Source organism: Somniosus microcephalus, chromosome 14, assembly GCF_052327205.1.
Source record: "Somniosus microcephalus isolate GS21.2 chromosome 14, FLI_Smic_1.0, whole genome shotgun sequence".
In the NCBI taxonomy this organism is placed as follows: domain Eukaryota; kingdom Metazoa; phylum Chordata; class Chondrichthyes; order Squaliformes; family Somniosidae; genus Somniosus; species Somniosus microcephalus.
Genome location: NC_141000.1, coordinates 7,146,336 through 7,163,772, shown reverse-complemented (window position 1 = coordinate 7,163,772; position 17,437 = coordinate 7,146,336). Strand labels below are relative to the sequence as shown.

Genomic DNA, 17,437 nt, shown 5'->3' with positions numbered 1-17,437 from the left:
AATCGCTCAACCATTGGTGGCCGTGCCTTCTGTTGCCTAGGCCCTAAGCTCTGGAATTCCCTGTCTCCTCTTTCCTCCTTTAAGAGACTTCTTAAAACCTACCTCTGACCAAGCTTTTGGTCACGTATCCTAATTTCTCCTTATGTGGCTCGGTGTCAAATGTTTTGTCTTATAACACTCCTGTGAAGCGCCTTGGGACGTTTTATTACGTTGAAGGTGCTATATAAATACAAGTTGTTGTTGTTGATGGTGCTTACTTGAGCTTTCACCCTACAGAGTTGTTGACCTTTTGAGGTGTGACATCTCTCAAGCCACCCCTTTATCACCTTTGAAAGGTGAGGTGTGAAGGACTTGCGCCAGACGCAAGACTTTTTTAATAACATTTTTCAGACTGGCACATAGCCGTAGTGCATGGGAATAGTGTATGTCATAGTTTGACTTGTTTGGCTCAAAATAATTAAGTTAACTATGCTGATTCAATAAAAAATATAGATAGAGACAAAAATCTCTCAAACACACAACCTTTAGACAGGAGGAACTGCAACCAATCACGACACACCAACTCACAAAACAAGCCAATAAAATTACTTTTTTTTAAAACTAACAATCTAGAACCAAAAGTTGCAGTAAAACAAACAAATCAAATTGTTGAAAACTTTTCTGATTTCTTTCACTAGCAATTTTGTTTATTCAGCCAACTGACTGTATTCTTTACTTGTGTGTGTATAATGTATTTACGACGCAAGATACATAAAAACTTAAATAATTTACATACCCATAAAATTGTCAGTTCCTATTGAAATCCATCCAATAATGTTTTCTTCCAGAGACCTAACCCCTCAAATGTTTGAACCTTGGATTTATTCCTTTCCTGGAATTTGCATTGTTCAGTTGTGCCATGCCTTTTGACATTTCTCAGGTCACTATGCATGCATGACCTCATTTTCCCTGTTCCGTCTGCTGCTCTTAGCACCTTCTACTGAAGGGTAACAACTGTCTATCTGAGCTCCTGATGCAGTTGCTTTCTGCACTTCTGCAACAGTCATGGCCACCACCTGTGCTCCTGGTATGGACATGACCATTTTCTGTATGTGGTCCTGGTCATGCAGACAGATTTGGAGAGAGCAGATACAGCAAAGGCAAATTTATTTACTTGAATAGTCAGAAAGTGAAATAAAGGTTTATAGAGACAGAATTGTGAAGTGTTTGAGAGTTGTACAATGAGCAGAAAAAAGAAAAAGACTTGCATCTATTTAGTGCCTTTGTTTTGCTGAGAAACATCGCAAAGCTCTTTACGTACATGACTATTTGAAGGGCAGTCACTGTAACAGTAGAAAGACACAGCAGCCAATTTGCACACAGCAAGATTCCATGAAAAGAAAGGAAATGAGTAATTCAATCTGTTTTTGGGTGGTTGTAATTGCAAGAAGAATGTTGCTCAGGACAACTCCATGCTCTTTGAAAAATGCCATGGGTTCTCTGATGTGGAATAAAAAACCAGAGAACAACAGCAGGAATTACAGAGTAGAAAATAATAAGTTACAATTGCAGGAATGTTGTTGTTTTTCTCCTGGAGCAACAGCACAAGAAGCTTTATTACATAATAATACATTGTTATATTGCTCAAACCACAGCATACCTTTTGATTCACCTATAGCAGCACCATGGGAGCTCTGCCTGCTTATGTGTGTGTGTGTGTGTGTGTATACATGTATTCTATAAACAATCTTAAAATGCATAACCTTAGAAATCAAGCTAAGGTTGTGCGAATGTGGAATACACTGCCCCAGAAGGTCATAAATGCAAAATCAATTGTAATGTTTAAAAGCAAGATAAATACAGATGGGAAGTAAAGTTATTAAGGGATATTGAGAAAAGGCAGGGAATTGGGATTCAAAAGTTAGAGCTGCCCTGGTTAACAAAATGACAGAGCAAACTCATTGGGTCGAAGAACCTTCTATTCCTATGTGCTTCTGAGCTGGAGCCTGAAGCTGGCGAGAACATTCTAATTTGCAAAGTTGCCTGAGAAAATAAGAATTAAGCTATGAATAACCTGAGAGTCTATTTACTTCACAATTAGACTTTATTATAGCCATAAAGGGACACTGCTCCAATTACCAGCAGACAACTACCCTGTGCGTTACATGGTATAGCATTCCTATCCTTATAAACAGCATATGAATAGATTTACTGTGCGCAATACTATGGAAAATCTGCTTATGTATCTAGGTTCATGCATAAAAAAACAGCCAACTAAATGAACTATAATCCAGCATGAATTGGTACAATTTGGGCGAGGGGGAGCCAGTTTCTCATACTAACCTCTAATGAAAGACTGAAAAGGCAGTCACCAGTAACTGAAACTTTTTAATTCTAGTGCCTCTCTATAACCCTTCTCCTCAAAGAACTACTGTATATAGGGCGCTAGTCTTCACTGGAGTTCTGGTATGTTGCAAACATTTCTGATATTACTAGTCTTAAGTATAGTGGACTAGTTTTCTAGTGATACAAAACCAGTTAAATGTTTGTTTTTAGGCTGTGCCAGTACTGGACCTCATTTCAACCCCTGTAACGAAACGCATGGAGCACCACAAGATAAAAAGAGGTGAGTTTTACCTAAACGGTAATGTCCAAAATGCTGAAAAATTTTAGACAAGCTTACTTTGTATTATCCTATTAATGACTCTTTAACTAAGTATACCTTGTACAGCTGACTTTTAATCTTAATAAGGTGGATGAATTGGCTGCGCAAATAGAGGTAAACGAATATGATTTGGTTGGGATTATGGAAACGTGGCTCAAGGATGGCCAAGGCTGGGAACTCAACATCCAGGGGTATTCGATATTCAGGAAAGATAGGCAAAAAGGAAAGGGAGGTGGGGTAGCATTACTGGTTAAAGAAGGGATTAACACAATTGTAAGGAAGGATATTAGCTCTGATGATGTGGAATCTGTATGGATAGAATTGAGAAATACTAAGGAGCAGAAAACGTTAGTGGGAGTGGTATATAGACCTCCAAACTGTAAGGCGGAGGTTGGGGATGGCATTAAAAGGGAAATTAAAGAAGCGTGCAATAAGAGCACAGCAGTCATCATGGGTGACTTTAATCTACATATAGATTGGGCTAACCAAATTAGTAACAATACTGTGGAGGAGGAATTCCTGGAGTGTTTACGGGATGGTTTCCTGGACCAATATGTTGAGGAACCAACCAGAGATCAGGCCATCTTAGACTGGGTATTATGTAACGAGAAAGGATTAATTAGCAATCTTGTTGTATGAGGCCCCTTGGGTCGGAGCGATCATAATATCGAATTCTTCATTAAGATGGAGAATGAAGTAGTTGACTCAGAGACTAGGGTCCTCAATTTAAATAAAGGAAACTACGATGGTCTGAGGCGCGAGTTGGGTAGGATTGATTGGGGAATGTCACTCAAAGGGTTGACGGTGGATAGGCAATGGCAAATATTCAAAGACCTGTGGTAAACCACTGTTAACCTGTACATGCCTGTGTGGTAAACCACTGTTAACCTTGTACAAGTCCAGGCATGTCTCAGCCCCTGGCTCCACCCCTAAGCCCGGGTATAAAGGTGACTCAACACCCTTCCCCCAGGAGCTCTTAGGATGGATTCACTAGCAGAGGCATGCTCTAGTTCTTAGTCAATAAAAGCCTACTTCAAGTCCATCTCGTAGCCTTTGGTATTGTTGATAGCGCATCAATTTTATTGACTAATTTTCAACATGGAGCAAATCTTGAAGCCGGAACGTTTAGACCTGGATCCTCCAGCAGCAGATGCAGCCAATAACTTTGAACACTGGCTGAGCTGTTTCGAAGCCGTCCTGGAGGCCTCCAGCACTACTGTCACTACAGATGATGCGAAACGGCTTGTCTTGAACTCACGGGTGAGCCACCGAGTCTACTCGATCATCCGAGATGCCACTACTTACGCGGCCGCCATCGCGACGCTAAAGGAACAATACGTGAGGCCTGTTAACGAGGTCTACGCCAGACACCTCCTGGCTACCCGAAAACAGCGCCCCGGGGAATCGGGCACTGAATATTTACTGGCACTGAGTCCTCGGCCAGGACTGTAATTGCAAAGCGGTGACGGCCAAGGAATGCACGGAAGACCTGATCCGAGACGCCTACGTAGCCGGCATCAGGTCCAACTATACTCGGCAGAGGCTGCTGGAACAGAGGGGGCTCGACCTGCAGAAGACGGTGGCCCTCGCTAACTCGTTAGACGTGGCCCTCCAGAACATGGACGCCTACCCCCCTGACCGGATGGCCACGTGGATGCCACGGGAGCAGCCATCTTGGGACCCGGTAAGGCCACAAGCCGCCAGCAGCCCAACTACAGCTGCAATGACCAGAGGCCAGAAATGCTACTTCTGCAGCCAGGCCAAGCACCCCAGACAGCAGTGCCCAGCAAAGGACGCGACCTGCTCCAAATGCGGCAAGAAAGGCCACTACGCGAGAGTGTGCAAGGCGAAATCGACCCCCAATTCCAGCAGCGCCGCGTGTGAACCGTACAGGCCGCCATTTTGGACCCCACCAACCACGTGTGAGCCGTGCGGGCTGCCGTTTTGGACACCACCAGCCATGGGGGAGCCGCCATCTTGGACACCATCTCGGGACCAGGCCCTCGGCGCGGGCGAATGCTACAGCGACCCACCGACCTCGACGATGGCCTCCATCACCCTGGACCAATCTAGGCCCCATCAACTAGCCAGGTCCATGATGAACGTAAAGGTAAATGGCCATGCCACAAATTGCCTTTTCGACTGCGGAAGCACGGAGAGCTTCATCCACCCCGACACGGTGCGACGCTACTCCCTATCGGTTATGCGCACACGCCACCAGGTCTTTATGGCCTCAAAGTCCCATACGGCGGACGTCGGCGGCTACTGTGTAGCGACTCTGACAGTGAACGGCGTGGAGTACAGAGAGTTTAAATTCCTCGTTCTGCCACAGCTCTGCGCTCCCGTACTGCTAGGATTAGACTTCCAGTGCCATCTGGAGAGCGTCACGATGGCATATGGCGGGCCCCTGCCCCCACTTAGTCTGCAGCCAGCAGAATTTAAACACGGCGCCGCGCAAAGTATGCAGGCTGTCCACCCTGAAGGTCAAATCCCCCCCCTGTTGTTCGCTAATCTCGCCAAAGACTGCAAGCCAATTGCTACTAAAAGCAGGCGGTACAGTGCCGGGGATAGGAGCTTTATTAAATCAGAAGTACAAAGACTCCTGAGGGAAGGGATTATCGAGGGCAGCACCAGCCCATGGCGAGCCCAAGTGGTGGTAGTAAAGACCGGCGAAAAACAGCGCCTGGTTATTGATTACAGCCAGACGATCAATCGATACACGCAATTAGACGCATACCCACTTCCCCGCATATCTGACATGGTCAACCAGATAGCACAATACCGGGTATTCTCGACGATTGATCTGAAGTCGGCATACCACCAGCTCCCCATCAGGCCTGAGGACCGCCAGTACACGGCCTTCGAGGCTGACGGTCGCCTCTACCACTTCCTCCGAGTCCCCTTCGGCGTCACCAACGGGGTCTCGGTCTTCCAAAGGGAGATGGACCGGATGGTTGACCAGAACGCGCTGCAGGCCACCTTCCCCTATCTAGACAACGTCACCATCTGTGGCCATGACCGGCAGGACCACGACGCCAACCGAGAAAAATTCCTCCGTACGGCCCAACAGCTGAATCTGACATACAACAGAGAAAAATGTATGTTCCGCACCGCGCGCCTCGCTATTCTTGGCTGCGTGGTGGAAAACGGAGTCATCGGCCCCGACCCCGACCGAATGCGCCCCCTCCTGGAACTACCCCCGCCCCCCCCCCCCCCAACTGCCTAAAAGCCCTGATGAGATGCCTAGGGTTCTTCTCTTACTACGCCCAGTGGGTGCCCAACTATGCGGACAAAGCCCGGCCCCTCATCAAGTCAACCTCCTTCCCCCTGACGGCAGAGGCCCGTGCGGCCTTCACCCTCATAAAAGAGGACATTGCGAAGGCCACAATGCACGCAGTGGATGAGTCCATCCCTTTCCAAGTGGAGAGTGATGCATCCGACTTCGCCCTAGCCGCAACCCTTAACCAGGCGGGGAGACCCGTGGCCTTCTTTTCACGGACCCTCCAGGGCCCCGAAATTCGACACTCCTCTGTCGAGAAGGAGGCCCAGGCGATAGTGGAGGCTGTACGGCACTGGAGGCATTACCTGGCCGGTAAACGTTTCACCCTGCTCACTGACCAACGGTCAGTAGCATTTATGTTTAACAACAGACAAAGGGGGAAAATCAAAAATGATAAGATATTGCGGTGGAGGATCGAGTTATCCACCTACAACTACGATATCTTATACCGGCCCGGGAAACTTAATGAGCCCCCAGACGCCCTATCCCGTGGGACATGTGCCAACGCACAAGTCGATAGGCTACGGACCCTCCACAATGATCTCTGCCACCCGGGGGTCACCAGGTTCTTCCACTTTATTAAAGCTCGCAACCTGCCTTACTCCATCGAGGAGGTCAGGACCATGACCAGGAACTGCCAGGTCTGCGCCGAATGCAAACCGCATTTTTATAGGCCAGACAGGGCACACCTGATTAAAGCCACCCGCCCCTTCGAACGTCTCAGCGTCGATTTCAAGGGGCCCCTTCCCTCCTCTGACCGCAACACGTACTTCCTCAATATTATTGACGAGTACTCCCGTTTCCCCTTCGCCATCCCCTGCCCGGACATGACCAGCGCCACAGTCATCAGGTGCCTCCACGACCTGTTCGCCATATTTGGCTTCCCCAATTACATCCACAGCGACAGGGGCTCGTCGTTCATGAGCGATGAGCTGCGCCAGTACCTGCTCGAGAAGGGCATAGCCACGAGTAGGACTACCAGCTACAGCCCCCGGGGTAACGGACAGGTAGAGAGGGAGAACGCAACGGTGTGGAAGACCGCCATGCTCGCCCTAAAATCCAAGGGCCTCCCAATCTCCCGCTGGTAAGATGTCCTCCCCGATGTGCTCCACTCCATACGATCACTGCTCTGTACTGCCACAAACGCCACCCCTCACGAGAAGATGTTCGTCTTCCCCAGGAAATCCACCTCGGGGACATCACTACCGCCATGGCTGACGTCTCCGGGTCCCGTCCTGCTCAGGAAACACGTGAGGAGCCATAAGATGGACCCCCTGGTCGAAAAGGTTCACCTCCTCCACGCCAACCCACAGTACGCCTATGTGGCGTATCCTGACGGGCGGGAGGACACAGTCTCAATTCGAGACCTCGCACCCTCAGGTACCACCCGAAACACCATCGATCACCATCCACTACCTCCACCCACCACCACTACCCATGACGCACCACCGGGGTGTCTACCACGAACTGACGACATGCCGGTGCCATCCCTACCCCGAGAGGACGACACGCCAGTGCTCCGTCCCATGCGAGAAGCGGCCGCGGGCAAAGAACCGCCGCAACCGGCACCACGAAGATCATTACGGCAGACAAGACCCCCGGAGAGACTTTCGTATACGAACTTTTGAAACACTTCACCCCGCCGGACTCTTTTTTAAACGAGGGGTGAATGTGGTAAACCACTGTTAACCTGTACATGCCTGTGTGGTAAACCACTGTTAACCCTGTACAAGTCCAGGCATGTCTCAGCCCCTGGCTCCACCCCTAAGCCCGGGTATAAAGGTGACTCACCACCCTTCCCCCGGGAGCTCTTAGGATGGATTCACTAGCAGAGGCATGCTCTAGTTCTTAGTCAATAAAAGCCTACTTCAAGTCCATCTCGTAGCCTTTGGTATTGTTGATAGCGCATCAAGACCGAATGGATGAACTGCAGAATTTGTTCATCCCAGTTTGGCATAAAAATAAAACAAAAAAGGTGACTCAACCGTGGCTAACAAGGGAAATTAGGGATAGCATAAGATCCAAGGAGAGGACATATAAATTGGCCAGAAAAAGCAATAATCCTGAGGATTGGGAGCAGTTTAGGATTCAACAAAGGAAGACAAAGGGATTAATTAAGAAGGGGAAAATAGAATATGAGAGTAAGCTTGCAGGGAACATAAAAACTGACTGTAAAAGCTTTTATAGATATGTGAAGAGAAAAAGATTGGTGAAGTCAAACGTAGGTCCCTTGCAGTCAGAATCAGGGGAATTTATAATGGGGAACAAAGATATGGCAGACCAACTAAATACATATTTTGGTTCTGTCTTCACAAAGGAGGACACAAATAACCTCCCAGAGATGCCGGGGAACAGAGGGTCTGATGAAAGGGTGGAACTGAAAGAAACAAGTATTTGTAGGGAAATGGTGTTAGGAAAATTGATGGGACTGAAGGCCGATAAATCCCCAGTGCTTGATAATCTACATCCTAGGGTACTTAAGGAAGTGCCCCTAGAAATAATAGATGCATTGCTGGTCATCTTCCAGAACTCGATAGACTCTGGAACAGTACCCATGGATTGGAGGGTAGCTAATGTTACCCCACTATTCAAAAAAGGTGGTAGAGAAAAAGCGGGGAATTATAGACCGGTAAGCCTGACATCGGTAGTGGGGAAAATGCTAGAGTCCATTATAAAAGATGTAATAGCAGAGCACTTGGAAAGCAGTGACAGGATCGGACAAAGTCAACATGGATTTACAAAAGGTAAATCGTGCTTGACTAATCTACTGGAATTTTATGAGGATGTAACTGGTAAAATAGATAAGGGAGAACCAGTGGATGTGGTGTATTTGGACTTTCAGAAGGCTTTCGATAAGGTCCCGCATAAGAGATTAGCGTGCAAAATTAAGGCACATGGGATTGGGGGCAAGGTATTGACTTGGATAGAGAACTGGTTGGCGGACAGAAAGCAAAGAGTTGGAATAAATGGGTCGTTTTCCGAGTGGCAGGCAGTGACTAGTGGGGTACCGCAAGGATCGGTCCTAGGACCCCAGCTGTTCACAATATATATTAATGATCTGGACGAGGGAATTGGATGTAATATCTCCAAATTTGCAGACGACACAAAGCTGGGTGGGAGGGTATGCTGTGAGGAGGATGTCGTAAAACTCCAGTACGATTTGGACAGGTTGGGTGATTGGGCAGAAACATGGCAAATGCAGTATAATGTGGATAAATATGAGGTTATCTACTTTGGTGGCAAAAACAGGAAGGCAGATTATTATTTGAATGGTAATAGATTGGGAGAAGGGGAAGTGCAAAGAGACCTGGGTGTTCTGGTGCACCAGTCGCTGAAGGTAAGCATGCAGGTGCAGCAGGCGGTTAAGAAGGCAAATGGTATGTTGGCCTTCGTAGCGAGGGTTTGAGTACAAGAACAAGGATGTCTTGCTGCAGTTGTACAGGGCCTTGGTGAGACCACACCTTGAGTATTGTGTGCAGTTTTGGTCGCCTTATCTGAGGAAGGACGTTCTTGCCATGGAGGGAGTGCAGCGAAGATTCACCAGGCTGATACCTGGGATGGCAGGAATGATGTATGAGGAGTGATTGTGTCGATTGGGCTTATACTCACTGGAGTTTAGAAGATTGAGAGGGGATCTCATCGAAACCTATAAAATTCTGTCAGGCCTGGACAGACTAGATGCAGGAAGGATGTTACCGATGGCCGGGAAGTCCAGAACCAGGGGCCATAGTCTAAGGATAAGGGGTAAGCCATTTAGGACTGAAATGAGGAGGAATTTCTTCACCCACAGCGTGGTGAACCTGTGGAATTCTCTGCCACAGAGGGCGGTGGAGGTCAGTTCATTAAATATATTCAAGAAGGAGTTGAAGGCTAAAGGGATCAAGGGATATGGGGAAAAGGCAGGGACAGGGTACTGAATTTGGATGATCAGCCATGATCTCATTGAATGGCAGAGCAGGCTCGAGGGGCCGAATGGCCTACTCCTGCTCCTATCTTCTATGTTTCTGTTTAAACTATAGCCCTCAACTTGGGAAATTATCCATAAATAAAAATTAATCACTCTAAGACTTAATTGAGGGAGAATTTTCAGGCTTCAGATAAACAACCGTACAAAATTTAGATTAGTTTCATTAATGGGTCTTGATTTATCGGTGATTATAGGTGGCTAATTATGTCGGCTCAGGTGTTCAGCGTACTTTAAGTCATATTACATTCCACTAGGTTAACATAATGGTAAATGATTACAGCTGGTGAACTAAAAGTGCCAATTGAGTGATTTATTGGGAGGTTAGGTGGTGGGTTCAACCAAACTGCAACCGCAACACTAAACCTCATAGTTAGCCTACATTTTAATACCAGCAGACCAAAGGCTGTGTTTCAAAAAGTGCAGAATGTTACTAGTTGCTATAATGATTATGCTGTCTGAGGCAGGGTAATTAAAATAAGGTGCTGGCATACAGAAAGAGGGCAGTAAAATGATTGTTCCCATATGAAAAGCATAAACAAACCATTTTCCTGGTAATAGAGGAACAATTAAATTAATATGGTTGTTTAGGCTCAACAAGAAGATAATTGCCGGCTCCTCATTTAGAGAGTTCCAATTGTACTGGCTCTGTTTTTTAAACTAACAGTATTTTTTGTTACTGGGTTTTTCCAGGCATCAGGAGGAGATTACAGTGGTTAAGATTGAAAACACTCTTGCACTTAAAAGTTGGACAAGCTCTTTGCTTTCTTTAAAAATGTGAAAACTTTGTTGGCTAAACAGTAAAAATTACATAGAAATTACAACACGGAAATAACCCATTTGGCCTAAAGTCCATGGTGGGATTCATCCTCCACACAAGCAGTAGTCGTTATCCCATGTGCCTGCCCTCATCTGTCATTACTAGCAGTCCAAGAATGCTAGGCATGTTTGACAGCCATGTGGAATACAAACATTGCCCATCAATTTACTGGCATCAACTAAGGAATTCTGTCCCCTCAATGTGATGATGAACTGCATTGTCCAGAGAATAATATGCCCAGTATATACCCAGATTTCCAGGGTAAATATGTCTGTGCTGTAACTATTCTAGGATTCAGTGACTTGATCCATAGCTTGTCCTGTGTACCTCAGTCTGAATGGGACAACCATCTGGAAAACTGGTTATTGTGGGATCATATCTTTGGCCTAAATTATGGCTTAATCCGTTAACACCACTCCTTCCACCACAAATGCTAGTCCAGTACTGCTAAATACAACCAGGTACACAAGGTGATAAAGTTCATAGTCCCATATGTGTTGCAGCTGTAGCATGTGGGAGCTGGTGGACACCAGTGTGATCCACAGCGACCACATCTGCAGTAAGTGTTGGCAGCTCGAGGAACTTCGAGTTGATGAGCTGGAGCCCGAGCTTCAGACACTGCGATACATCAGGGAGGGAGAAAGTTACCTGGATACTTTGTTCCAGGAGGCAGTCACACCCCTTAGGATAAGTACTTCACATCTGGTCCGTGGTCAGGGACAGGAGGGTGTGACTGCAAGTGAGGCAGTTATGGGGATCCAGGAGTTAGCATTGGAGGAGCCCCAGCCCTTGCACTTGTCCAGGTACGAGGTTCTTGTAGCCTGTGTGGACGAGAGCAGGAACTGCAGGGAGGATGAGCAAACTGGCCACAGCACTGTGGTACAGGGGGCCATTCAAGTTGGGGGAGTAAAAAGGAATGTAGTTGTGATAGGGGACAGTATAATTAGGGGGATAGATACTGTTCTCTGCAGCTAAGAGCATGAGTCCCGAAGGCTGGGTTAACTGCCTGGTGCCAGGGTTAAGGACATCTCCTCGGGGCTGGAGTGGAACTTGGAGTGGGAGGGGAAAAATCCAGTTGTCGTGGTCCATGTAGGAACCAATGACATAGGTAAGACTAAGAAAGAGGTTCTGTTGAGGGAGTATGAGCAGCTGGGGGCCAAATTAAAAAGCAGAACCACAAAGGTAATAATCTCTGGATTACTACCTGAGCCACAAGCAAATTGGCATTGGGTCAATAAGATCAGAGAGTTGAATGCGTGGCTCAAAGATTGGTGTGGGAGAAATGGGTTTCGATTCATGGGGCACTGGCACCAGTACTGGGGAAAGAGGGAGCAGTTCTGTTGGGACGGGCTTCACTTGAACCATGCCGGGACCAGTGTCCTGGCGAATCGAATAACTAGGGCGGTATATAGGGCTTTAAACTAAACGTTGGGGGGGGGGGGGGGGGTGGAGGGTTCATGTGAAGGGGAATTTAGAAAGTCAAAGAGAAAAGTGAAGGCAAAAGTGCAGGGTAGGGATAGGGGTAATGATAACCAGAGTGTGACAGGAGGAGACAGAGCATACGAAATAAGCGTGCACCAGCGAATAGTTTCAGAGTAGGTAAAAATGGTATAAAGAAAAATTAAAAGCTCTTGTTACGAATGCTGCGTGCATTCAGATAAAGATAGATGAGTTGACAGCACAAATAGAAATAAATGGGTATGATCTGATAGCCATTACAGAGACGTCCCAGCGGATTGGAAAACTGCAAATGTAACGCCCCTATTCAAGAAAGGAGGGAGGCAAAAAGCAGGAAACTATAGGCTAGTTAGTCTAACGGCTGTCATTGCGAAAATGCTGGAATACATTATTAAGGAAGTAATAGCAGGACATTTAGAAAATCGTAATACAATCAAGCAGAGTCAACATAGTTTTATGAAAGGGAAATCGTGTTTGACAAATTTACTAGAGTTCTTTGAGGATGTAACGAGCAGGGTGAATAAAGGGGAACCAGTAGATGTAGTGTATTTGGATTTCCAGAAGGCATTCGTTAAGGTTGCTGCACAAGATAAGAGCTTACGGGGTTGGGGGTAATATATTAGCATGGATAGAGGATTGGCTAACTAACAGAAAACAAAGAGTAAGGATAAATGGGTCATTTTCCGGTTGGCAAACTGTAACTAGTGGGGTGCCACAGGGATCAGTTAAGTGAGTGGGCAAAAATCTGGCAGATGGAGTATAATGTGGGAAAATGTGAGGTTATCCACTTTGGTAGGAAAAATAAAAAAGTAAATTATTATTTAAATGGAGACTACATAATGCTGCGGTACAGAGGGATCTGGGAGTCCTTGTACATGAAACACAAAAAGTTAGCATGCAGTTACAGCAAGTAATTAAGAAGGCAAATGGAATGTTGGCCTTTATTACAAGGGGGGGTGGAGTATAAAAGTAGGGAAGTCTTGCTACAACTGTACAGGGTGCTGGTGAGATCACACCTGGATAACCGTGCAGTTTTGGTCTCCTTATTTAAGGAGGGATATACTTGCGTTGGAGGTAGTTCAGAGAAGGTTCACCAGGTTAATTCCTGAGATAAAGGGGTTGTCTTATGAGGAAAGGTTGAGCAGGTTGGGCCTATACTCATTGGAGTTTAGAAGAATGAGAGGTGATCTTATTGAAACATATAAGATTCTGAGGGTGCTTGACAGGGTAGATGCAGGGAGGATGTTCCCCTCACGGGGGGAATCTAGAACTAGGGGGCACAGTTTTAGGATAAGGGGCCATCCATTTAAAACGGAGATGAGGCGGAATTTCTTCTCTCGGAGGGTCGTGAATCTTCAGAATTCTCTACCCCAGAGAGCTGTGGAGGCGGAGTCATTGAATATATTCAAGGCGGAGATAGACATATATTTTAACTACAGGGGAGTCGAGGGTTATGGGGAGCAAGCGGGAAAGTGGTGTTGAGGCCAAGATCAGATCAGCCATGATCTTATTGAATGGCGGGGCAGGCTCGAAGAGCCGAATGGCCTACTCCTGCTCCTGTTTCTTATGTTCTTATATGTTCATAATTCCCGTAATTGGAGTGTTGCCATTTTCTGCTCCAGTATAGCAGGTATTCTGGAAAGACAAGCCCAGAAGTTTCACTGTGGCACAATTGCCTCTAGAATTCAGGCAGAGCAGAATTTCTGCATGCCCAACTGTACCAGTGCTGGTTCTGCTAATGTTTGCAGAATATTCTGGACAAGCTCATGGCTGTGCCGATGGATTGGGAGCTAGCCAGTTTGTGGCTCTTCCATGACTCCCTCCATTTGCTTATATGCTATGGGAGCCGCAGCACGCAGGGAGGTTCTCTTCCCTTCCAATGGGCAGAAGAGACCTCCCCAGGAGACCAACGCAGCCTGGTTGCACATTGCACAGGAGGACACAAGCAGGGATATCAGGAGGACCAGGCTGCAGTGGCACAAACCTTTCAATTATCTCAGTAGATCACGAAACGTTACTGCAAAGCCACACTCAGCCTCATTCTGCTGTGCCACTCATCACATCCCCATCACTCTGCCTTCCCTGCCCTACTTCTGCACATCCTTACTCACACTAACTTACCTTGCACCTCCACCCATCCTTCTCTATCTACATTATCACTTCCCCATCTCACTAGCCACCCCTCACACTCACCCTCATCCTAATCCAATCATACCAACTAACAACACACATGGGTAGGCATTTGTGTGTTTTAGCCAATGTTCATGTCAATTTTCTGTTAATGTGCTGTCAAACATTGAAATCTTTATTTTCAGCACTTTGCATTCTTGGACAGATTTGTGTGCACCTTTGGAAGTGGCTTAGTGAGTTGCAGTGATTGGTGAGACATAACGGTACCCCCTGCAATGCTGATGAGTGTGAAAGGAATGGCTTGGGCATTGTAGGGATGCTTTATGTTGTTGGTGTGGGGTGGTGTCAACCGGGCACATCATGTGGCAGCCAGGGTGTGCAGTGTCAAGTGAAGTAAATCTGGCCATGGTGAGGCCATCCCTGGCGTCCCAGGCAGCAGTGTGGTCGGGTGCTGATGCCCTCTACCCTGTGCAGCATCAGGTGATTGCGGAGAAGGTTGGTGTGGTTGTTGGTGCTGCTGGTGTACCTGGTGATGCTGGTGTTGGGGCTGATCGTGGTGGGATTCTGAGCATCAAGGTGAGAGAGTATAAACTGTACCCACGCTGATGGAATAGATGGCAGGTGAACTTGAGATGACCGAAGCAATCTGTGAATGGTGAGAGAGGTTGTTCCAATGAGGTGACACTGGATAGAGAGTTTACTCCAAACACTTGCAACCTGCATAAAGCTCAATCTGTCTTCCAAATGCAGTAAGAAACAGCTTCTGAGCTTGGAAAGTGAACAGCTGTGAGATGGGAGCTTTTATAGCACATTTCAAGCTGCCAAGTAATGAGATGATTCCGTGGCCATTCAACTCCCGCCCAGCTTAACAGACATGATCCCCGAGCAGTGTGGACCCTTTGGGCGAGCTGATAAATTCTAACGGTGAGCAAAAAATTGTTGTTCATCCTCTGTTAACAAGGTCATAATGACCTAAATCCCCCTCCACGTCCCCCCCCTGCTGCTGCTTGTCGGGTCTGCTCAGTGCTGACAGACCCAACATTTGGTAAAGGCATGTGGCGGGTTGACAGCGGGGTCTCGACCCGCTGTGGGGGGAAAAAAAACTTTCCCATCCGACCCACCACCGATTGCGCCCTGCCCCCACCCTCCCCCCAAGAAAATCCAGCCCCATCATTTATTGCCCATCCCTAATTGGCCGTGCGAAGGTGGTGGTGAGCCGCCTTCATGAACCGCTGCAGTCCGTGTGGTGAAGGTACTCCCACAGTGTTGTTAGGTAAGGAGTTCCAGGATTTTGACCCAGCGACGATGTAGGAACGTCGATATATTTCCAGGTCAGAATGGTGTGTGACTTGGAGGGGAACTTGAAGTTCCCATGTGCCTGCTGCCCTTGTCCTAGGTGGTAGAGGTTGCGGTTTGGGAGGTGCTGTCGAAGAAGCCTTGGCGAGTTGCTGCAGTGCATCTTGGAGATGGTACACACTGCAGCCACGGTACGCCGGTGGTGGAGGGAGTGAATGTTTAAGGTGGTGGATGGGGTGCCAATCAAGCGGGCTGCTTTGTCCTGGATGGTGTCGAGCTTCTTGAGTGTTGTTGGAGCTGCACGCAACCAGGCAAGTGGAGAGTATTCCATCACACTCCTGACTTGTGCCTTGTAGGTGGTGAAAAGATGTTGGGGAGTCAGGAGGTGATTCACTTGCTACAGAATACTGAGCCTCTGACCTGCTCTTGTAGCCACAGTATATATGTGGCTGGTCCAGTTAAGTTTCTGGTCAGTGGTGACCCCCAGGATGTTGATGGTGAGGGATTTGACGATGGTAATGCCATTGAATGTCAAGGGGAGGTAGTAAGACTCTCTCTTGCTGGAGATGGTCATTGCCTGGCACTTGTGCGGCACGAATGTTACTTGCCACTTATCAGCCCAAGCTTGGAAGTTGTCCAGGTCTTGCTGCATGCTTCATAATCTGAGGAATTGCGAATGGAACTGAACACTGTAATTATCAGCAAACATCCCTACTTCTGACCTTATGATGGAGGGAAGGTCATTGATGAAGCAGCTGAAGTAGGTTGGGCCTAGGACACTGTGGTGCAGTAGAATATGTAGATTATAAGTGCCTGTACTATCCTCATGAAAGTGCTTCTGCTGTCTATTTCTGGTGCAGTGTACTGTGCATTGTGTTCCTTGTTTCTAGATGATCCAGATTCCTGTCAAGAAGCTACATAGTAATATATCATTCTACCTTGAGGACCACTTAAGCAACAAATCTAATGTACAGTTGCTGCATGACTGATGAAGTTGTATCCAAGTTTGCTGATGATACAAAGCTAGGTGGGAAAGTAAGCTGTGAGGAGGACAAAGAGTCTGCAAAGGGATATAGACAGGTTAAGTGAGTGGGCAGCGCTCCCTTTCTTATTGGGCGTTACACATACTGAGTAAAAAAGGAGTCCGGCACACATTGTAAAAACTCCATTCCCTCCACCCCTTTCGCTACCTCCTCTTGCCAGTTTATTTGGGGTAGTTAAAATCTCCCATGATTATTATTCTATGTCCTTTATTCATTTTACATATTTGGTTACATATTTCTTCCTCCACTTTGTTTCCACCATTAGGTGGTCTACAGTATACCCCTATTTGCGTGATCGATCCCTTATCTTGTATTTCAATCCATATGGATTCTGTTTCTAACCTTCTGTTAGTTATGCCTCTTTTCTCCTGCCATTGTGTTATCTCTAATTTGTACAGCTACCCCCACCCCTTCCTTTCCTAACCTTTCTGATTATGTTATAATCTGCAATAATTAGTTGCCGATCCTGTTCTTTATGTAGCCGTATTTGTACTACATTTGGTTCCTCGCTACGGATTATTACCTCCAGTTCCCCCCTTTTATTTTGGATGCTGTGTACATTGTTGTACAGCCAGTTTAATTTGCCTTCGATAGTTGTTCCTTTTACTTTATTTTTAACAGTTCTTTTATACTTCTGTTTTATAACTGCATTTGTTCCCTGACCGTTTATGTTACCCTTGTTCCTTACCTTGGTCTGACGATGACTCTCATCTCCTATTTCTTTTATCTTCAGACATGCTATTTTCACTAGATCCCGCCCTCCGTCTTACTAGTTTAAAGTCCTATCGACCGCCCTATTTAT

The 17,437-nt window shown here is 46.8% G+C and overlaps 1 protein-coding gene across 2 annotated transcripts in view; it reads left to right on the top strand.

Moving 5' to 3' along the window:
* Positions 1 to 17,437, top strand: part of LOC147107301 (superoxide dismutase [Cu-Zn]-like) — a 148,094-nt gene that overhangs the window by 27,459 nt on the left and 103,198 nt on the right. For both annotated transcript variants that reach the window (XM_086006190.1, XM_086006189.1), the window contains exon 3: positions 2,536 to 2,605. In XM_086006190.1, the coding sequence (XP_085862316.1) occupies positions 2,536 to 2,605 (70 nt within the window). The remainder of the gene's footprint in view (positions 1 to 2,535; positions 2,606 to 17,437) is intronic.